At 40.0% G+C, this 23,317-nt stretch overlaps 1 protein-coding gene across 2 annotated transcripts; it reads right to left on the reverse strand.

Moving 5' to 3' along the window:
- Positions 1-4,507: 4,507 nt before the first annotated feature.
- LOC133743291 (probable dolichyl pyrophosphate Man9GlcNAc2 alpha-1,3-glucosyltransferase) lies at positions 4,508-10,092 on the reverse strand. 2 transcript variants are annotated; one of them, XM_062171162.1, is made up of 7 exons: positions 9,918-10,092; positions 9,321-9,738; positions 9,054-9,240; positions 8,836-8,943; positions 6,202-6,363; positions 5,237-5,489; positions 4,508-5,138 (listed from the first exon to the last, which is right to left on the reverse strand). In XM_062171162.1, the coding sequence occupies exons 2-7, from the start codon at positions 9,722-9,724 to the stop codon at positions 4,699-4,701; spliced, it is 1,554 nt and encodes a 517-aa protein (XP_062027146.1). In that variant the 5' UTR covers positions 9,725-9,738; positions 9,918-10,092; the 3' UTR covers positions 4,508-4,698. The 2 variants fall into 2 exon arrangements, with proteins under 2 accessions (XP_062027146.1, XP_062027145.1); XM_062171161.1 differs by having other exon boundaries at positions 9,321-9,770.
- Positions 10,093-23,317: the final 13,225 nt, after the last annotated feature.

A 23,317-nucleotide genomic window follows, 5' to 3' on the forward strand; every position in this document is an offset into this window, starting at 1 on the left:
TTAGGGTGCTTGTCAGAGATGCCGATAACCTTCAAGGATGCTTCCGGGTTGACAGGTTCCTTTTTCACATATTTTTCCTCGTCGTCCCTGGGATCTTCAATTGCATCCGTCAACGGCACGTGGTTTCCCACCATTAGGATCTCATGGCGGCGTGTTGACCGTGCCACAGTTGTTGAATAACACTCCCGTGCCAGCTGTTGACTTCCCTACACACAGCATGTGCCATTGGGTGTAGGGAACTTCATGAGCAGTATATACCCGGCTATTATGCATTTTAGTTTGTTGAGCGCCGGTCGACTAATGATGGCATTATAAGAACTGAAGCAGTCGACGACGATGAACTCTGTATGTATCTCCGCTGTGCATGGGCTGGCGCCGATGACGAGGCACATTTAGTCAGAACCTAGTGGATGTGTGACGTCACCGGAGAAGCTGAGCAGGGGCTCATGATCTTGGAGTAATTTTCTATTCCACTGGAGTTGGTTGTAGCAGCCATTGAAGATGACATTGATAGCAGATCCGCTGTCGACGAGGACCCTTCCCACGGACCATTTATCGAGCATGGCGTCGATCAAGAATGGATCGTCGTGGGGTAGATGCACTCCGCGCTCTTCTTCCTCTGAGAAGGTAATGGGTTCCCAACCAGACCTTGGGAGTTTAGCGGATCTCTCATAGCGGATGTTGCAAATTTCTTTGGGGTGGTTAGCGCGTGCATAGCGCTTTCTTGTCCTATGAGACATGTTGGTGATCGGAGCACCGCCGTCAATGGTGTTGATGCAGCGCATGGGCTCGATGTTGGCGACCACAAGTGGCGGCTGACGCACCTTGAACTGTTCCAACTTACCATCACGATACAAGGTCTCAATTGCCGTTTTGAGAGCGTTGCAGTTGTTGGTGTTGTGACCGCTGTCTTCGTGGTATTTGCACCACTTGCCGATGTTTCTTGGTTTTCCCACCCTTGGGTACTTTCTTGGGGGTGGCGGTGGGATCTGGTCTTTGCACTGGTCGTATATCTCTTCATACGAGGCCGTGAGGACTGTAAACACTGCGTACCGCTGGGAGGACTCCGTCTGTTTGTTACGGTTATCCCCGTGGGATGAGCGGTTGCCCTTGTGGTAATGCTGGTCCTTTTACCGCTTGTTCTGGTAGTTGCCCTGTTGCCACTCTCTCTTCTTATCAGTTGGCGGCGTAGCAGAGGCCTTGTTAGCGGTTTCTTGCTGGCTGGAGGAGAGTTGAGTGGACTTTGCTGGCGTTGGCGGTGGTGGCGGGGTTTCTCCTTATGTGATGAACTCCGCCTGTGCGTGGATAACTGCCTCGCTCATGACGTGGTCATACGCGGCGTTTGGATGATTGTAATTGAGATGATAGAGAAATGGTCCCTTTAGGAGTCCTTGCTTAAAGGCTGCTAGTGCCATTGTTTTATCAAGATCGAGGCACTGAGACGCCGCCGCTCGCCACCTGGTGACAAATGCCTTCAATGTTTCCTCTGCGCCCTGCTTGACGTTGAACAACTGACTTGTGTTGTGATGTCTGGCGGCCAACAGGATGAACCGTGATAAGAAAGCGTTTGATAGCGCGTGGAATGAGTCGATGGATCCCGGTGGGCACTCAAAGAACCAACTCATTGCCTCACTATCTAACGTTTCGCTGAACAACTGGCAGAGGGTGGCGTCATCAAATCCCTTATTGTTAGTGACTTTCTTGAAGGTGTCCATATGGACGAAAGGGTCAGTCATGCCGCTATATTGTGGCATCTTTGGCGTCTTTGCATGTGCTGGTTTGACGGCTTGCAGGATCCTGGGGGTGAATGGTCCTGGTCTGGACGCAAAGAGCGGATTTGGAGTTGGCGCTGGGGCGGTTGCGTCTGCCCGGAATAGCATTTGTTCTAATTGCTGCATCCTTTCCAGGATTAGGGCGGTTGCGTCGCCAGCGGGCCCCGCATGGAGGTTCCGCTGCGCCAACTCCCGGTTGGGGGCAGGTGGATTACCTTCAGTTCTAGCCCTGGCTGCGGAGCGGTTGGTGTGAGGTTGTGACTCCGCTTCTTGTTCTATCATTAGTCGGGGTGGGGGAGGTGGACCCATTCCCAGTAGCCCTGATGGATTCAGCAGTACCTGCATTTGTATGATTGGTGCGGGTACCAATCCTCCTGCATTAGGTCGACTGCGTCTGGTACTCTGCGATTGCTCGCTCTGCGCTGGGTTAGCATGTGCCTCCAGCGCCTTCTTCAGTTCGTCAAATCTTGACATCAGCGTGGCCACTTGCTTTTGGGCCTCGGCCTTTTCTCTGTGCTCCTGTTCGCGCTCTCTGTTTGACTTGTGGAGGTCTGCCAATGTCAGCTCATACATAGCGGCGAGGTCCTGGCCTGGTGGGCGGCTGCTGCCTGGTCGGGCCTCCGCTGCAGTTTGAGTCAGCGGGACCTGGGGAGTATCCTGGGGTTCCACGCTAGGGTTGACCAGAGTGTTGAATAATGCGCGGTTAATGTTACCCGCTAGGTTAACGTTAGTTGCGGGGTTGGTGGGGTGGGGGTTGGCGGATTGGTCCGCCTGCTCTTCAGCGTTTCCCCCGCTACCGTTAGTCATGGTGATTGTGGTGGGATGGCCTTTTGTTCAAGGATTCCCACAAACGGCGCCAATGTTAATGTCTAAGATTCAGCGGTAGCTAAATCCCGGTTGACGCTGGTCTGATGGGCGGACCGCTACTTGTAATATTCTTGTAACTCCGGCTATGTGTCAAATGAAATACAAAGGGGTGTCAGAGGGAGACCGCGGTTGGCGGTCTTCTCTTCTCAGATGCCTAAGTTAGTCAATGTATTTGTGTTGACAGAATAACAATAGGTAAGTAGTAAATGCGTGATTAATGAGGAGAGAGGAGTGGACCTTTTATAGGTGGGGAAAAGACTTATCTCTTCCTTGTTTTCGATGTGCGACTGATATGCTTCAGTTCCCAGCTTCTGATGCTTCAGCGAGGTGATCTTGGTGAGGCGCGTGGCGGCGCGTCAGCGGTGATTTGGGGTGAGCCGGGGCTCCGGTGATAGCCTGTTTGGCTGTGTTTCGGTAGGTCACACCGTTGATGGTTGGCGGTACCGCTAGCGGTAGTATGAGCGTGGCTCATTATAGCTAATTATGCTTGGCAAATGCTCATGTAAGTACAGCCTCGTTTGGTTCATAGAAAGAAAATCATTTCCGTTGTCTTTCCCATGGTGATGGGAAATTCCCAAATTCCTGTTAAGTTTCCTTTCCGGTGTTTGGTAAAACAGGGAAAACACTTAAGAAAGACTATTTGATTTTTCCAGTGTTTGGTTGGTTCAGGAAAGGAAAGAAAAAAATATATCAATGTTTCAATAATATCCTTGTATTTTAAAATTTATCATCATGTGTGAAATTGACAATAACACATTTGAGTAGGGATATTATAGTCCTAAATTTTCATAATAAATGTTGGGAAAGAAGAAGGGAAAATCAATCCAATGGGTTCCGAAATGAATCATCTTCCATCCTATTTTCCTCTCTGTCAGGAAAATAGTTCATAAGTTTGTGCCTACCAAACAAAGGAAATGAATGGTTTTCCTTTCCTAATTCCTCAAATCTGTGAACCAAACATGGCCTAATAGTGATTGTGAGAATCTGGAGTGTTGTTCTATATTATTCGATATTGAAGAAATATAACTTCACATAAGAAGTTACAAGGATATGATCTCTCCACCTGTTCTCAACTGGTTTAGAGTTGGATGCCTAAATTTCCTTGTGGTGTCATTGCGAGGTTATCCCACGTGAAGTTGAAAGGAAGCACTCACACTCATGTTCCACCTTACTCGGAATAAGTTGTCCACATATTTACTTGAATCTGGTTACACGTGACATGATATGTGAGAGTATGAAATACTGTCCCACGTTGAGAAATATAGTGGTTGTTCTAAGAGCTGAGAGGTTTTTTGTCTTCATTGTTCTTACTTTAATGAGGAAATGTTAAACATTAATGTCTTGCTAGATAGAGAGACGCATTTTAACGATAAGCCTAAGAAAAAAGCACCACGGATTCTAGTACCTTGACGATGCTGCCATTTCTTAAAGCAAGCCTGTCAGCCTTCGCTTCTCTCTTCGAATGCAAGGCCATGACCATTTCAGTGAAAAGCACCGGAACTTGTCAGTTTGGTCACCATCGTAGCGAAGTTCGTTTTTAACATAAAATGAATCACTACCGAAGTAATTGCACCTGCTCAACAGCTAAACAATAGTCCCCTAAGACTCGAGCATTAAAAAACTTCATTTAGCCAGTGTATCGTGCCACACACAAATGTACATAAGCTGTAATAGTGCCCCCCTCAGCTCACTGATGTATAAAATTACAACTTCAAATCATGAATATCAACATAATAGACAATTCAAAATTGGAGGGAACCCCAAAAAAAAAATAGCTACAACGTGCTTGAAATGGTCACTCGAATCAAAATTCTCAAGGAAGATAACTCTTCACAGCTTTACAGATCCGATGTTTTCGTATGCCAATAGAAAAGTCAAATTCAAAATCTCAATACAACTCTTCAATCAGATCCAAAATGTATGAAAAGTTGCAGTGTTGAACTAACATCCATTGTTTTGAATCGTAAACTGAGAGAAGCAGAGAAGCATAATCAAAGCTTCAAAAAGAAAGGGGTATCTTTGTATACCAATCCTAAACTAGTTATACCAAATACATAGCTCAAAGGAGCTTCTTTTCTTTATCTACCAAGTTGGAGTGTTTCAGTAACATCCATTGTTGTGCGTTAGTATACATAGTTAGGAATGTGAACTGGGAAAAGCAAAGAAGCATGATTAAAGCTTCAAATAGGAAGGGATATCTTTGGGGGGCATTCATGCTTAAATAAACAACATGAAGAATGAGCGAGCACAAAGGAAAGAATGTTGTCACAATCGATCTGAAGGCATTTGTCTCCCTTGTCTCCTGTCTTCTATTCGGCGCCAGGCTTAAAAGTATAAAAAGAGCAGATAGCGCAATATATGGTAAAACCAGCTTGTCACGATGTAGAAGAGGGAACATCGAGAATAGGGCATAAAGGGTCATCCAGGTAAATAGAAAAGGTTCTTCACTTGCCAAAAGACTTGCTGGTAGGAGAGGCAGCAAAATAGACTTCTCGTGCACTGAGAATTCAGAATACCGAACATAAATGCCAGTGTCTTCTAGTGTACTATGAAGCATAATGAACAGGAGTTGAAATAAAGGGATAAACTTTACTTGCCTTGGAATGAGAACAGATAAAATGAGAAGGCACTATTCAGCAACCCATACAGGAAACCTTTTTTACTTGGAGCCCATATCTGCTGAATCATTGAAGGCAGAAAAGTAGAAATAGTTGCACCAAGGCTGAGAACCTTCAGTTGATGTGTTGGAAACAATCTCTTCCATTTTACAAGAACCGAAGTGGTGCACCAAAAGTTAGCCACATAATCCTCATATATCCCTCTCTCAAAAGGAGCAAGACGAGAGAGAACCTGTAAGGTTCACCAAGCTCAAGTTAAATAAACTCTTTTTCTGTGTAAATAAAAACATGAATGATATTTTTTTTTTTGATGAAACAAGATAACTGGGGTAATTTATAACTCCAATATATCTTATTAAACATTCTATGCAAAAATACAAAAAGAAAATACAGATCAAATAATATCAACTTTTAATTTATATTTACAGCTCCAACTTCTGACATCAAAGTTGTGCTTGCTGTTTGTTTTGAATTAAACCTACAGTGCAATGCCATTAATAAAATAATTTGGATATAGTGGCAGCTTAACAAATCCCAAATCTCAAGCTCTGAATGCTTGAGATTGAGATATGTGCTGCACAATGTAACCTAAATACATATCCAGCACACTGTGCAACAACATATGAATCCCAAATATATGGGTGTCCTATATTCATGTCAATACAAAAAAGTGTATCAATAGGAGTTTTCCTAAAGGCATTCATCAAAGAATAAAGCTGGATCACATCAGTGTATAAACTTTAGTTTACTCATCAGTTAAAGGGCAGGGTAGAAATTTATCTTGCAAAAAATAGGCCTGACACTAGAATCACAGAGGTGTGAGTTTATGTTATAGTAGAAGCTCATACACAGAAATGAACTGTGACACTAGAATCACAGAGGTGTGAGTTTACGTTATAGTAGAAGCTCATACACAAAGAAATGAACTGTGTACTTGTGCTTACCTCAAAAAAGGCTTCCACTGAGTGAACATATGGCCACCAGACAACAAGAAACGTTCCTGAGACCACAATGCCAAGTTTAAACACTTCGAAAATTGGATACCGGCGCCTTATACATTTACCCAGAAGATGGCTGAAAAATGCAGGAGCAAAATATGCACTCATCTGCAAGCGAGCATATCACATTCAGCAAGTAAACATTACCCAGCAGAGACAAATTGCAGGTGAATGAGAAAGATCAGAGCACATTTAACTGGATTAGTAAAAGACTCACTACCTCCTATTAGTCTCATTCTACTTGACTGTTTGGAGATAATATCATAACAACATTTCCTTAGGTGTAAATGAAGCCAAAAACCCTCCAACCAATTTACTGTAAATTAAGTCAGGAAATTCTGGATTGAGTGCACTTCTAAAACGTACTCAAGCATGAACATAAGTTAAAAGCGAAAACAGTATACAGCAGTAAATTCATCCTATGCAACCAGATGAACATACTCATTATTTCAGTAAACTAAACTTTATTAAAGATAAAGAACATACACAGCAGTGGATAAGAATTAAACAGAGGGTACAGCTGGGAAAGCGCAACCAGAGCCAACAAAGAACTATTCAAAATAGAGAAAAACCAAATAACAGCGCTCCAACTTGAGAAATCAGCAGCAAAAATGACAAAATTAAATTCTGAAGAAATTGATACCCATAAGGACGCCCAGAATAGAACACTCGTACAAATGATCAAGCCACCCTCCCTCACATTTGCAAAAATCCTATTGTTTCTTTCCGCCCAAATATCCCCAATAGATAACCATAATAGCACATCTTCTCAATACCAATACTTTCTTCTCCCCACCAAAACATTTATAATTTTTTGCTCAATAGAGCTATATGGTTAGCTGGGATGACCCAGCTCAACATAAGCTTCTTGAAACAGCCTAATCCAAAGTGCTACAGCAATTGAACAATGTAAAATTAGGTGAGTCCACTCTCACTCTAGCTTTGCACATCAGGCACCAGTGAGGAGAAAATCACAAGTATTAATCTTGCCATGAACAATAATTCAAGCTAGCACTCGTACCTTGGCATTCCAGATTACAGAGGAGGGAGTAAATTGTGAGAATGGGGTTGCCCATCAAATGTTTTGAACAAGAAATACAAGAAAATATTCCCGAAAATTAACATTCGCCTTCTCCTATCTGATCTAGAAGGAACCAGCAATACTCTGATAACTTGAGAAAATGCTGCTAATTTGAGATAATGAACTTCCAGGTCGTGTAGATTTCTTTGAAACCCGAATCCTGACTTACAGGAAAGACACAAGTTGACACATTCTGGAAATAGAAATATATCATTTGGGATAATCAGTACAAATGATGAAAGGAATGAAAATAATCTCTCTCCCGGGCCCAGATCTATTCCCAAAACTTTACTTTTTCCCTATTCCCCACCACAAAACTACAACAAGCAGTAAAAGAATTGATCCAATGCAATATAATCCCAAGGATTACAGATTGAACTTTGCAGAACAATATTGGAACCACAGCCATTTTATTATAGTCCATATTTACTTCTAATGACTGTATAGCACAGTGAATTTCTTTCCTCCTGGAATCTCCAAAGCCATTTCACAAGTAGAGCGCTAATTTATTTTCACCAAATTCTCCACCCCCGGACCACCTTTTCTTTTACTTGAGTCACCATTTCCCAATTTACTACATGATCTTTATTCCCAGTCCATCTCCTCCCATTAGAAGTCTCTTTTCAATCTCTCAACACTCTTTGCCACACTGCAGGGTTTTGAAATAGGTAGAGATAATACTCTGGTAAACTGCTCCACACCGATTGAATCAAAGTTACTCTGCCCCCGCTCCCAAAAAGAGCCTTTTTGCACCCTTCAAACCTCCTGTTCACTTTCTCCACCGCAGGATCCCAGAAACTTACCACCCTAGGTTCCCTTCTACAGGCAGGCCTGAATATTTCATTGGCCAATTTCCTACTCCACATCCCATACTTTTGGCCAACTCCCCAAGTCTTCCTACTTGAAACTTAATCCCAGCTACTGAGCACTTTTCCCTATTGAATTTTAGCCCAGAAAAAAAATAAAAAACACAAATTGATTCAATTATCGTTAAAAGAATAGCCAAGTCCTGGTTTCCCTTGGAGAGAAAGAATATTGTATTGTCTGCAAATTGATGATGAGATATTTCTACTTCTCTCCCCACATCAGACCTTCTGTCAAATGCCTCTCTCTGGCTTTATCCACCGTTCTAACAATCAACAACCAAAGTGAATAAAAAGGAGACAACAGATCTCCCTGTCTTACCCCGGGAAGACTCAATCTGACCCTTGGATACATACACATCCTTTTTCCTAATTGGTAACAGGTACCACTTTCTTTTGTTTTGCACTATCAATCACATTTCCTGTCTCCTGACCTTTTTACTAACCTTGCCTTGTTACCATTCCCATTATTTATCACTTTTTGTCTTATTTATATACTAATTTTCACCCTATTGACGCCAATGTTTTCCTTTTTCTAGGAGGAAAAGTTACAATGTACCAGAACAATTTCAGAAAATAGATAAGGTAAGGAAACTTAAGCTGTCAGGATGTGGCCCAAACTGAATCAAAAGATACCTGTTTGTGGTTGAGAGCAAGGCTGTATAAGACACAGGCTAGAAGATCTTTATCAGAAAGAATAGCGGCAATAGCTCCGATAGTCAGACCCAAGCTAATGCAATTGTACTGACAAAAATCAATAAGGATGAAAGGAATAAGATTCAGGAGTCCAGAATATTACTGTACACAAAGAGAGATAGCAAAACATAGAATGCTACAGATAACTTAATTCTAACCTGGAAATGACCATGATCAATTAAGATCAGGCACGGATTGAGTAAAATTATTGCAATGTGCCATGCTATGCCACACATACGGCCCCTTTGATTACGCCCACTATAGTAAACAACAATAAAATAAAAAACAGCAGGAAAGAACACCAAGGCATCGGACGATAACACTGTCCACCTCATAAGAAGTTTCCTGCAAGAAATAACATTTGGAATGAAGGAAAAGCCAATGGTACAGTTACAAACGAAATTCAAATGGTTCATGGTACAAACCCCAAATATGACTCATGTCCGCGGGAAGTGAAAAGAGCAACTGATTCAGGACTAAAGAATCTGATGAAAAGCCCATGGACATAACTCTGATAAGCAGTGAGGGGAGGGTAGTCGAGACCCCAGTAGCTGAGATCATTGAGGGTAGTGTTTCGATACCATTCGTTGAGTGGGAGATTAAGGGTGATTTCCATCCAATGCCGCTGGGCTTCAAAGTCGCCGAACTTGGGGGGAGTTGCAGCACCAGAGTAAGGATGGAGTGAGACAGCGACTCGAACCAAAAGGGAAAACAATGCAATGCAAAAGAATGAAGGTGTAATTCCCTTGTGCAGCAACCAGCACCAAGCATCATCGCCAGAATCAACAATCTCCTCATCTTCTTTGCTCTTTTTTGAGCTCTTCGTCATTTTTGTCTACTTGTCTGACCAGAGACAAAGACCATGAACAGTGAGACTACAGGAGAAGTTGAAATCCATAAGAAGAAGTTATTCAAAGCTTGAACTTTGCAATATATCTATGATTTTCAACACGAATGCTATTGAATTCCAATGGGTAATAGCTTGAATTCCAATGGGTAATAGCATAACCAAATCTTCTTACCCGAGAGTGAGTCTTCCGCTGAAGCTCAACGTCGATCTGAAGCTGAGGCTTGTCAAGCCCCCAATAAGATGATTCCTGAGGAGGCCGAAATTGAAATTGAAATTGAGAATGAAGAGGAGGAGAGGAGCGGAAGCCTGGTTTGATCTGTTATTTTACTCACCAGCTTCTGATTACCATTTTTTTTTTTATGCGAAAAGACTATAATTAAAGAGAATTTCTATTCATACCTCCAAAATTGACATCTGGACCTCTTACTTTTTTGAAGTAATGATTGACTTTGTTAACTCACATAAAATCACAAATAAAGACACAACATGAAAAAATGATAATAATAAATATAAATTCTCTTATTACCTCCCCACCGTCTTTGACAAACTAAGCTATATATTCATGTTTCATTTTACCCGGCAAAAAAAAAAAGAAGAAGATGAAGAAAAAACTATTCTTTTTCTGTCATTTAGATTTCACATATGACAACTTCAAATTTTTATCGTAATTATATTCATTTTTTCGTGATTCAAGAATCAATTTGGAAAACCTACCTAAAATCATATGCAGACAATTTAGTAAAAGTGATGTTTAAAATTGTATCTATTGTATGGGAGCCTGGTTGTGGCCATTAGTCTTTATCCAGATCTTTAGTCTTTTCATTACCATGTAATTGTGCATGCTCATGTTCTTAAGTTTTCATCTTCATTTTTTTTCATCATTTTTTGTCGTCATGTTGGAATCCTTAGGGGTGGGTTCGGTACGGTACCGGACCTTGAAGCTCAATACCACGTACCGTACCAAACTAAGTTGGTACACAAAATAGCCTACCATTACCGGCCACAGAAGTCGGTATACCAACTTCTCGGTATACCGAGATCTCGGTTCGGTTTCGGTTGGTTGGGCCTAGTACCGAGTTTGATTGGGCCAACTTTCAGCTAAGGCCCAACTAAAATTTTAAAAGCCTAAACCTGTCAGCAAATGAAAAAAATGCAATCCTCACATCAATTTAAAGGCCCAACCTGGAAATGAACAACCTGAAAATGAAAAATAAGCTAAAAACTCTCATACATCAACTTCACTACTTGAGTTCATCACTTATTCACTTCAGTTCATCCCCTTCATCACTCCATAGTTCATACAAATATTAAGTCAATAATTCATAGTTCACAGTTCACACTTCACACAAATGAATCAAAATTTCAAATGATACAAAATACAATAACTAGGTGCAATAGGATAAAACAAAGTGTTCAAGGACTCAAAGTGATCTCATCATCAGTTAATCACTTCATATTTGCTTGCTGCCTTGCTGAGTTGCTGTGCTTATACATCATCAGTGCTTATACATCATCAGTTCATCACTTCATACATCAAATTCAGTTTCTGCAAATTCACACAATAACTCAGTTTCTGCAAATTCACACTTCATAGGATGTTTCTGCAAATTCAGTTTTGTTGAAAATAATAAGAATGCTGGCAGTTTGGCATGACAAAGTCCACATTGCAACCACCACCTACCAACTACCACACTGTTCTACAAATGAAGCTATCGTGAACTTATAGATCATTCACATTCATGATCGTGAAACTTAAAACCAATCTTTTCCAATCTGATTCATACCAATCAAATTCAACTGCCTCCTGTTCTCAAGCAATCTTAAAGCTACAATTTATACGTGGGGACCAAAATATCAAACTCAACGGCTCAACCCTAGGTTTCTCAATTGGATTCATACAAATCTAATTCAACTCCCCATATGCTGAACATTAACATAAACAAGGACACAAATATTTCACGAACACATATACATGCAAATCAAAACACAAACTCATACTCATCAATAGCAGTGAAAACCTAAAGAAAAAATAAAATAAAAAAACCAATCACAGATCAAATATAGAGCAATCACAATGACCTGACACAACCATTCCAGGTTCAATCAAAACCAAGAATGAATCTTTAACAAAAACCCAGAATGGGATACGAGCATACCTTGCCATCAATGACGAGCAGTGCTCAAATAAAGCGGAGATTTTCTGGGTTTGATTCGAATCGAGAGGCAGAGAGAGGTCGAGAGGGCGGAGAGGCGGAGATTTCTGGGTTCGAGCCTTCGAGCCTTCGAGGCCTCAAGGGGCAGGGGGCTGAGGGAAAGACCGAAAGAGTGGCTGAGTACAATCCCTTATTCCCTTAGGGTTTGGAGAGTTCAAGTCTAATCAACGGTTATAATTTAATATAAAATAAAACTATTAATGATCAACGGTTCAGATCGATAGATATAAAATATATTTAAATAAATAAATAATATATACAATATACGGTACGGTACGGTATACCGTATTTATCTGAAAATCAGTACCAGTACCGTACCAGTATGTGGAAATCGGTTCGGCATTACCGTACCAATATCTCGGTAACCGACATAGTTGGTTACCAACATTTTCGGTTCAGGTGGTAATCGGTTGGTTGGTTTGGATCGAGAGAAAATGCCAGCCCTAAGAATCCTAATCATGTGGCATGTTTTGAACCTCATGCAACACCTTTGTTCAGACTTTCAAAAGAAACAGTATAACAATGGGAACTTTCTCATTGAAATGAATTCTGACTACCCCTTCTTGAGGTTAAACCTCAGTTTTAATATGAGATGCAATCATCTTCCTATTACTCAAATCAGAGACGTTCAAATAGGTATAAATCCATTGCCATAATCATTAGCTAGCAATAGCTCTCCTTAATTGTGTTAGACTCTCAACAAAAGTTCTTTACGTTTGGTGGTTGAAGCATGGGAGTGGAACTCACCTGGTGGTCGCTTGAAATTCAATGTTTTTGTTGAAGAACCCTAAGTTTGATGATTATATGGGCTAATGGCATTTAGGGAAAATTAGGGAGGTGTACTTAGCAAATTAAGTATTTGAAAAAGTATGTTAGATGTCTAATATACAAGGAGGTCCAAATGCCAATTTTGGAGGTATGAATAGAAACACCCATAATTAAATGTAAAATCTTCTTAATAGTCAGAGTTTACAACTTCAAACAATAAGGTTTTAGAGGCATTACTTGAAACAGTGTTGGTCCAAGAAAGGCCACCTAAAGGGATATATGCCCTGAATTTGCAATTGCATCAGCTAATTTTAAATTAGCTTCTCTAAAAACATGTATAAAAGTAATAGAAGAGAACATTGCAGCAATTTTTCGAATATCTTGAATAACCTTCATTATACTTCTTCGTGTTTGTTGCTCTAGTGTCAACCGGCTTCGGGCTGCTTAACATACCATGTGATGACCACGTGATGCACAGAGGAATGATGCAAAGGTTTTTTCTTACTTTAGGAAAAATTCTACGGTACATTGATGTAACAATACATCAAATAGACTACATTTGATACAAAATTAAGTTAACTGACTTAATGTATAAGTAGACTATTTTGACTTAATCTCAAATTAGTCTACCTCTGTATCGAGCTAGTCTACCTGATGTATCGTTACCTTAATATACCGTAGATGAACCCGTTAAGTTCGAATTTGGCGACTTTGCCTACTCAGTTAATTCTTTAGTCAATTTTATTTAATTACCATGGATTTAAATGCAACGTAGAGAATCACAAGGTAATTGAGTCTTTTCATGAGGTGTGCAAGAGCGCCACCGCCACCATGGTCACCAAACTCAAGACCCTATCCTTTTTCGCTATTGATGAGCTCCATTGCAACTTTATCATAGCTCAATCTTCTTCATTTTAATCTCCAAACTCATACGGAAACCACAGCAGCTCGCTCCAAATATCTGCGTGAATCAATGGAGTTCATCAAGAATCAAAGCTTAGTTTTGAGCTTAATCAGAAGCATCATTTCTCCTATTAAATAAGACATCACTCACACTTAGCCATTACATCTTTTTCTCTTTCTATTATCTGCACAATCCACTAGCATCTCCTCTACATACCTTCATCACCACCACCATCAATCCATAACCTCCATCATCACTACCACCATTTTCATCATCTTTTCCATCTACCCATTTCATCATATACATAAAGCTTCACCACATAACCATCCCTGCATCTCATACTCCATCATCACTTGAGAAATCATCATCTCCTCAACATGAAGAAGAATCCTGCCCCTACCGCTGGGTCTACCTCGACCCCTAGCTCTGCCTCCTGGTAATCCATCACCCAAGGAGCATAGCACACTTGGTTAATACTTGCAAAACCTCCAAACGCAAGTATAAGTCAACGCTATGACTAAATCAACCACACACCACGTCAGAGGAACAATCTCATCCCTCATGTCAAACCAGAGTTAAATCTAAAGGTCCTCAATCCTCAAAAGATTCTAACTCCTAGAAGCTACTCTAAGCTCCTACACTTTGTTCACTGAGCCAACACTACCCTGAAGACTCACATTCCAACTCTCACTGCATACCCAATGACTATATCAATACCGAAGAGCATCGGATGGGGATCCGCTGCAGACGGGCCATCACTCGAGGAGTATTGATTGTCACCAAATATGCACCTTACGCTCTGATACCAATCTGTCATGCCCCTAATTTTTAACACAAATAAAAATCGATATATAACCCCATAATTATACATGCGTGAAACGTTCAGTCATCAATACAAAATACCTGGAAAATTTTTCCTTTTCAAACGACATACACATTGATGCCCTGAACCCACAATGTCAATATTAACCCGACCACAGAGTCATATATTACATAAGCTTACGAATTAAATTGCCAACACAATATAAAACGTAACTGCTCCTCAGAGTTTACTACACAACGGAAGTCATAAAAAATGGTAGGGCCAACCAAATATGCTTCCTACCCGTTCTGCTGCCAACAAGCCGCCTCAGCTTCAGCCACGATCACCCTGACCTGCAAGGTTAACCCCTACACCGTTTGAATAATGCACCGGGTTGTCACACAACAAACCCGGTAAGCTTTTGCGCGTCCGTATGAGTAACTCAAAACAACTCACACCAAATTACGGGATAAAAGCCCGCACAACTCACGCCAACACGAGGAAAACCTTTCGACTCGAGAATAAGGAAAACATACCATGCTTCCCAAAACAATACCCTTTTTCCCAAAAGGAAATCACAAAAGTCACACAGTGGCAAAATCATATAAATCGTTAACCTAACAATTCAAATATGATAAATCTATCCAACCTGGATAAAACACATCAGTTTGGTCCAACCTGGACAAAACGCATACGTACATCAATCATACCTATCGTTAACCTAACAAATAGCATATGATACTTTTAGTCCAACCTGGACACACAACACATCAACACACCCTCAATCATACCTATCGTTAACCTAACAAATAGAATATGATTCTTAGTCCAACCTGGACAAAATACGTACCCAGGAGTCATAAGTAACCTACTTAGACCCATGAAGTACCATGGCAGACAGACTAGCTCTAGCTGATCATACCCACTTACCCGGCCAACTGCGTGATTCCCCATTTCACACCTTAGTCACTATCTGCGACCTATCACCATCTGTGACCTATGATCATTCAGACTCCGTCTGGTCTCGAAATCAACCTTTGGTTGCCATTTGCGACCTGTCACCATCTGTGACTCTTGGTTTTCAAACCCCGTCTGGTCATAGAACCAACCGTTGGTCACCATCTGCGACCCATGCTTTTCAGACCCCATCTGGTCTCAAGTCAACGTTAAGTAAGTCACACCTAACCTAAAACGTTACAACCATCTAGTTCTGTCTTTCTCCATCCCTGCTCACCATCTGTGACCCTTGGTACAAGGACCATTACCTTTAAAATGAGTCACGCATTGACTCCAAAATGTAACATCTAACTCAATACTTCTCAAACAATAGAAAACATCTTTTTCCACAATATTGTTTCTATGAAAAGTCTCATTCAACAATAATATGAACCCATCATGCATAATATTCATCACACATCATCCACAAGAATATATATATATATCACGTAAATATATACGTAGTCATTCGCTCAGGAATGCCTACTAATACCAACTATAGTTTGCAGTTAAATAATTAACGACAAAACAATAATGGTAATTCCGTTCATAATGAACCTTGAGAGATTACTCACCTCTAAACTCCTGCTGCGTCTTCAATACAAAACAAAGCAGCCAATCACAATAGCCGTCCAAAGAATACTTCGTCAAGTACCTAAGGAAACACAACTCTGATTCAGTTAACGAATCACAAGGAATAACGTTCGAAACCCTAAATCGAACCAAAATTCCCAAGGTGATGCCAATCAAGGCGAAACCACATCCGAGACCTCCCAAAGTCTCCGGAACACTTCCACGATCGATGTGTCCAAGCCACAAGTCGATCCGATGCTTAAATCCTCACGGATCGAAACATCGAACGGTCCGAAACCGTAAAAATCACAACATGCTCATACGATCTCCAAAAATTACAAACAATATATCGAAATGCTCGTATCGACGAGTAGATCGAACTCAGGAACATAAACTATCCCTGAGGTGGCCGGAAACGGCCGGAAAACACCACCACAGTGGCGGCACCGCCGCCAAACCAAACTCGGAATTTGACAAAACTTCCAACACCAAACTTCTTCATCTCAACCCCAATTTCAACTTTCATAACTACAACAAAGTCCAATTATAAACCAATCGATCGAATTTTACCTTAGAACAAACCGGACCGATTGAAACCCTAGAATTTCAATTCCAAAATTCGGCCTCTATGAGTTGAATCGATGCAAGCCACCTTGTGGGAAGCATCAACGTCCTCCAAGCTCCAAAAGCCCTCAAGAACCAACGGCAAAGGTGGCCGGAATCTCCGACTCCGATCAAGGCGATTTCATCCCCGAAGCGGCCACTTCCAGTCGATGTAGCTCCCTCCACAGCTCGAATCTCTCTTCAATCCTTCCACAGACCTCTAGAGGGGATTGAGGCGAGCAAAACCCACTTTTGAATCGAAGCAAACGATGGCCGGACGAGTGAGAACGACGCCGGCGAAGTGGCTGGTGCGACTCGGGCTCTGGAAGAGCTGGGTTTCCGTTTTTGGAAATCTGGCCTTCTTTGCAATTTTCGGAAAATTTCGTCCTTATATACAAAAATGGAAAGTTTTTCAGAAGTTCATAACTTCATCATACGAACTCCGATTCTCGTGTTCCGCATGTCCACGAACTCGTATCGATGCGCTCTACAACTTTCGTGAAGGAAGTTTTCGGAGAATCTCAACACTTCAAAAGTCAACCTTTGCAAACCCTCTAAAGTCATACTTTCCGAATAAAAATTCGTCCGAAATACTTTCACTCCATCCACGAGCCACGAAACCGTCCGATAACCACAATTTAATTTCCGGAAAATCCTCGGAAAATAAATACGAAATTCCGGGGCATCACTTGTACACCATCCTCAACTTAATCATCACTAGTCACTTCTCTACCTCTACTATTATTTTGATGTTCATAAACCTATTGAAGTTTATATATTTGATTATGAGTGAATAATTAGTTTGTTGGGGCTAGGGTTTAAAGTCCTAGCCAATCTTGTATGATATTAATGTAAATATTATGTTTGTGATGCACTTTTAGCACCTTAATATGCTAGCTCAAGAGTTGAATATTTATGCTTAAACTTTATCGATTTGAGTATGAATATTTTCCATGACATGAGAAACAATTAGAGCTTGATTAACCTTGGTTGTTTAAAGCATGATAGCATATCATATGTGCATATTAGGATTGTGAACTACAATCACTTAGAGATAAGCATGGTTGGTTTGCATAAATGATATTTAACAAAACATGTGATCTCTTGATCATATCCGAATTGCATATCTACTCGATGGGGAAAGTATTGCTATGTAGTAACAAATCCAATTAACTGGTTCACCCTCAGGCATAAGAATAGTGAAAACATATCAATCTGGTTCCCCCTAGCTAAACAAACGAATCTTGGCTAAGCATAACTGATGGTATTTGGCTTTGGCTTAAGCTTCAGAAATCTTTGCATTAGAATTTGAGTTAGATTTCATGGGAAGCTGCTGTTGCCCTATGCATTTATTGAATACAATGAATATGGACAATATACAAAATAAGGCAGGGTAAAATAAGGAAAGTTTTGATTGATTCTTAACGTATACAAATTACATTTAATACTATAAAGATCAATAGCTAACTAATACATTGAATAGAATGAATATAGACAATATACAACATAAGGCAAGGTGGAATAAACATGATTCTTAACATATAGACCTTAACATATAGAAAGGAGAAAGAAAATATCTCTATGTACGTATTAGTGTACGCGGGTTTAATTGTTAATGGAATGGATTCTTTCCCTTTTTGCTGTATGTACTTACTTTATATAAGAGACTCACATACTCACACCTTAATTTGGCAAACAATATCAATAATATCCTAAAATGCACAAAAGATGATGAACCCATCAATCCTTATATTTCTCATTCAACGTATTTGTTTTCTCATGTTCCTTCCAATAAGCCAATGCAGCCAAGTTTTCTTTCCAATGGACGAAAGTTTTATTGAGGAAACATGCAGCAATATATATATTTTTTTTGCTACATGAACCAAATTTTTGAGAGAACACTGATAAATCACCATCTACTTGGTTATGTTCTACATCAACATTTCATTCTGCTTGATTCAAATGGGTTTCAATCTGACGAAAATACATAGAATAGAATGTAACTGCATCATTAACAATATATGCTTCTGCAATAGAACTTTAAGGTTGAGCTTTATTTGGTAGTCCATTTAGCTTCACGAAGTAAATAGACTACCAAGTGAACCATTACATCAAAAAAGGCCGGTGGAAAAATTCTCTTAAGTTTGCACGATATTAGAACAATCTCTTTCTCAATTCTTTCCAAATCTGGTACTTTTAAAGTCTTCACACATAATTGTTGGAAAAAAAATGGATAGCTCAACAAGTGCAGTACACACATCCTTATCCAAATACGAACAAATGACAATCATGACTTTTTAATCCATGTACATTACCATTGGTAATGTTCACATTTCTACAAATATTGGCAGCATACCCATCAGGATATTTGACAAATTTGATAAACTTACAAAAAAAGTATACAATATTTCAATTTTAGTACATACCTGGCATGAGGCTTTTTCAATTTATTTCCTTGACGTCTGAGATGTAATCCTCTTCTTATCTACATATCTGCTAAGTCTAGGGACAAGTTTTTTTTTTTTTGTCTTTTTTTGTTTCCCATCAATATTCAATAAAGTTGCAATTTCACTGTCACATAAATAGGGCAGTAAATAGGCTCAATACAGCTCGTATTCGGCTTGATTTTAGCTCGTGTTCGTAAGATAAATGAGCCGAGATTGAGCTCAATAATAAGCTCTACAAAATAACGAGCCGAGCTTGAACAATATAATATTTGAATCGTCTAGCTCATGAGTAGCTCAAGTTTGTTAAACCTCAACATGTATTAAAACTCGACTCATGAAAATTTATAATATAAATAAAAATATAATTTTTCTGATCTCAAATCTTTAATTATTTTTATTATCTTCCTTTTCAATTGGAAGAGAATCTGAGCATTTAAGTAAAATATATTACGATAAAGTCAAAAGTGTTTAAGTAAATCCAAATTGTGTCTAGCCCAAACTCTACTTGACCTAGTGGTAATAGGGTTTTAATTAGAGAGAATCTTGAAGAATATCTTAGAGATATCCATTCATTGTATAATTACCTTTCCTTGTACGATTCAGATTCTATGCATTGTAATCCTCTACATTAAGAGGCCCCTATTATCAATGAGAACACACAGCAATTCTCTCTCAAATATCGTTTCCCTAAAACACGTTATTAGCACGAAACTCTAACCCTGAAATCCTAAATTTGTGGCCTTCAAATCCCAGAAACCTTCACCGCACACCTTGAAGCTCTCAACTCCAGAAGTCCAGAACCGGCAGCGCCACCCCAAGAACCGGCCGGAAAGACGGCGAACCGACCACCAGAAGAAGAAGAACATCCCCTGCCCGGTTCGAATCATTCCGGTCCACCTTTGACCATCATATTTCTTCACAGGCGACATCTCTAACCCAGAATCCGGGAATCGGGAAGAAACTCACCGGAACTAGCCATGTACTTTCTTAACCGACCAGTTGAAGCTCGGAAATTCCGAGCCGGTCAGCTACTGCCAATACTTGCACCTGCAGCACCACCGAGCGCAAACCCAGAAGCCTGCAAGCCCAAAAAGGACAGAAGCCCAGAAAAGAAAAAAAAAAAAAAAAGGAAGGAGGAAGCCCAAACTGCAGCCCGAGCCGAACACGAGCCGCGTCCCATTGACGCAAGCTACGTCAGCAACTTCGTCATCAGCCACATCAGCAATCCGGAGCCACGTCAGCCGTCCGGTGCCACGTCACCACCGACAACTTTTTCCGACCGCCGCCGGTGACTTTTCCGGCATTTCTGGCGACCTATTTCGAGGTATTTTTTTTCTAAAGGTTCCCCTTTTTTTTAGAGTTTTTTTATTATTATTCAATTTCTCTTCTTTTTCGGGGACTTGCAACCTCGTTTCTTCTACCCCCCCCTTTCTTCATCATAGGGGAGACCAAATTAAGCCGAACTGTGGGGGTTCGTGCTCACTCCAAGCTTGGAGCACTTAGAGTTTGTTGAGATAAAACGATCGACCACAAATATAATTGTTTCGATCTAATCCAACCCCTCTTGGAATCGAATTTCTTGGAAGCGACTACACTCAGAAATTTTTATTGTTTTCGTGGTAGCCTTTTTCGCTCCGAAACTAACCCTAATCTTTTGTTGTTTTTCAGAATGAGTAACCTGAACAAGTGGAGCGAAACAAGTTGAGCTTCGCTCCACTAGAGACAACAGGCGCAGGATACCACAAGTGGGTCCGTGATGTGCGCCAGCATCTTAAGGCTGATGGGATCCTAAGTACGATCCAAGAGACAATATATTGTGGCATACTGCAAACTAGTAACAGCAACGCCAAAAAGAAAAGAAAGGAATGGGACAGAACACTCATAACAAGGAAAATAAAACTTGAAAAACAGGGATACTTTACCCTAGTACACAACAGAAAATGAGAACCACCAAAATTTGGAACAAAAAATTCATAAAAGACCAAACCTTGAGCAATTGGAAGAGAGAGTATAGGCTGTGTAGCTCCCACACTATTCTACAAACCATTCTTGTTAATAGGCAAGAGGCATAATAAGTTTTTAGCCTGAAGTCAATTATGCACAGACTAGAGTGTAGAGAAAAGAAAAGAAGATTTGCTTGTGATAATCCAGATCAGACAAACAAAAGAACATGCATATGGGTGGAGAGCGAGTGAATCAAAATGGCACTAATTTTTCAGATTTTATATAACAAGAAGAAGAAGAAAAAGGGAGAAAAGGAATCTGGAATTCGAGCCAGATATTACCAATTGAATAAAAAGGAAGAATAATTACACTATTGGTTTGCGTTTCTTTGACCAATTGAATGTGAAATATTGATTTTCATATACTTTCGACTTTGTAGTTAAATATGCAGTTTTTCTGTTATCTGCAAGGTGAATTGACAAGCCAGAGTAGACATAACAAAACCTTAATTGAAAAAGAGGCTGCAATCACATACAAAGTAGTTTTCTTGCTTCAGAAACATGAAAACCAGAAAGTACGTTTTTTGCTTATGAAATTTGAACAACTGATCTAGGAGCAACTCTAACTATCATAAGAAAACATGGAATGTACATTTGGTATGAGATTTTCTCTTAATGTGTATGTTATACCCTCTTGCAATTGAATCGAGATTGTTTGGAAGTTGTGAACCATGTTAATAGTGAGGAGCGTGGAGATATACCTTTGAGCAGATATTACCAATCCAACTATCTGAAACAGATAATTGCAAAATCTCTACAGATAACCCAGTACACATTCAACCAATTGCAGCAAAACTCAGAAAAATTCAACCAATAACCTAGAAACATACCTGGAAAATTGAACACCGGAAAATCGAACGAAGAACACCTGTAATCTGCAATTCGACAAAAGAAAAAAACTAAAATTCAAATGAAGAAAACACCTTAAAAGAAAAAATAAAAAGATATAAACTTAGGCAATTTGCAACAGACCTTCGAAATGAAGATTGAATAGAGACAGTAGAAGTTGCTCTTGTGATGAACAGAGTGTTGGGGTTGAGCTATTACTCACCTCCTTTGATCCAAGCTTGCTGCCTTGTTATGCAACTGCTTTTCACAACTCCAATCAGGTACGTTGCCTTGATCAGCTTCCTAGATTATTTTGATGATGTTTATCTCTTGCACTCAATCACACACATACATCGATATATATTTGATACAAAGATGATGTATATTAACAAAGATGCAAGAAGGAGATTTTATTGACAGAAAGTTCTAGCACACACTGTTGCTCACTGCTTTGTTCTGATATATTTTGATCAGATTCGTTTCTCTTTTTTCTCTAGCAGAGCTGTCCTATATGACAAACCCTTTAGACACAAAAGTCAAAGTAATTATAGTTTTACAACAACTACTTGAGTTTTACTTGAGTTAAAGCATAAAGAGAAAAACATAAGGAGTAAAGCATTAACTTTAACACTCCCCCTTAATGCTTTGTTTCTTGACTCCCAGTAGCTCTCTGAAATACTGGAACTTTTCTTTCGGCAATGCCTTGGTGAAAATGTCAGCTACTTGATCTTCTGTCCTGCAATATACCACATCAATTTCATTGTCTTCAACAGCATCTCTGATGAAGTGATGTTTGCGAGCTATGTGCTTGGTTCGATTGTGAAACACCGGATTCTTAGCCATCGCAATTGCAGATTTTTTGTCACAAAGTATTGGAGTAGGTTCTCCTTGCTTTTCACCAACATCTTCCATGATACTTCTCAGCCATATTGCTTGAGATGTTGCCAATGATGTTGATACATACTCAGCTTCAGCAGTAGACAAAGCAACTGTCTTTTGCTTCTTGGACTGCCTTGAGAACACACCTGTTCCAAGAGTGAAAGCATAGCCAGAAGTACTCTTTGAATCATCAACACTGCCTCCCCAATCACTATCACAAAATCCATATAGTTTTGGCACCATATTTCTTTCAAACATAATACCAAGATCTATTGAACCTTGAATGTACCTTAGTACCCTCTTTGCTGTCCCAAAATGAATTTGAGTAGGCTTGTGCATGAATCTTGATAGTAAACTTGCAGTGTACATAATGTCTGGCCTTGTTGCAGTCAAGTATAACAAGCTCCCAACTAAGCTTCTATAATTTGACGCATCCACTTCTTTGCTTCCATCTTCTTTTTGAAGTTTTTCATTAACCACCAATGGTGTAGGAACAGAATTGCATCCTTCCATCCCAAACTTTTTTAGGATAGTTTTTGCATACTTCTTTTGAGAT

The sequence above is a fragment of the Rosa rugosa genome, chromosome 4, assembly GCF_958449725.1.
Source record: "Rosa rugosa chromosome 4, drRosRugo1.1, whole genome shotgun sequence".
Lineage (NCBI taxonomy): Eukaryota > Viridiplantae > Streptophyta > Magnoliopsida > Rosales > Rosaceae > Rosa > Rosa rugosa.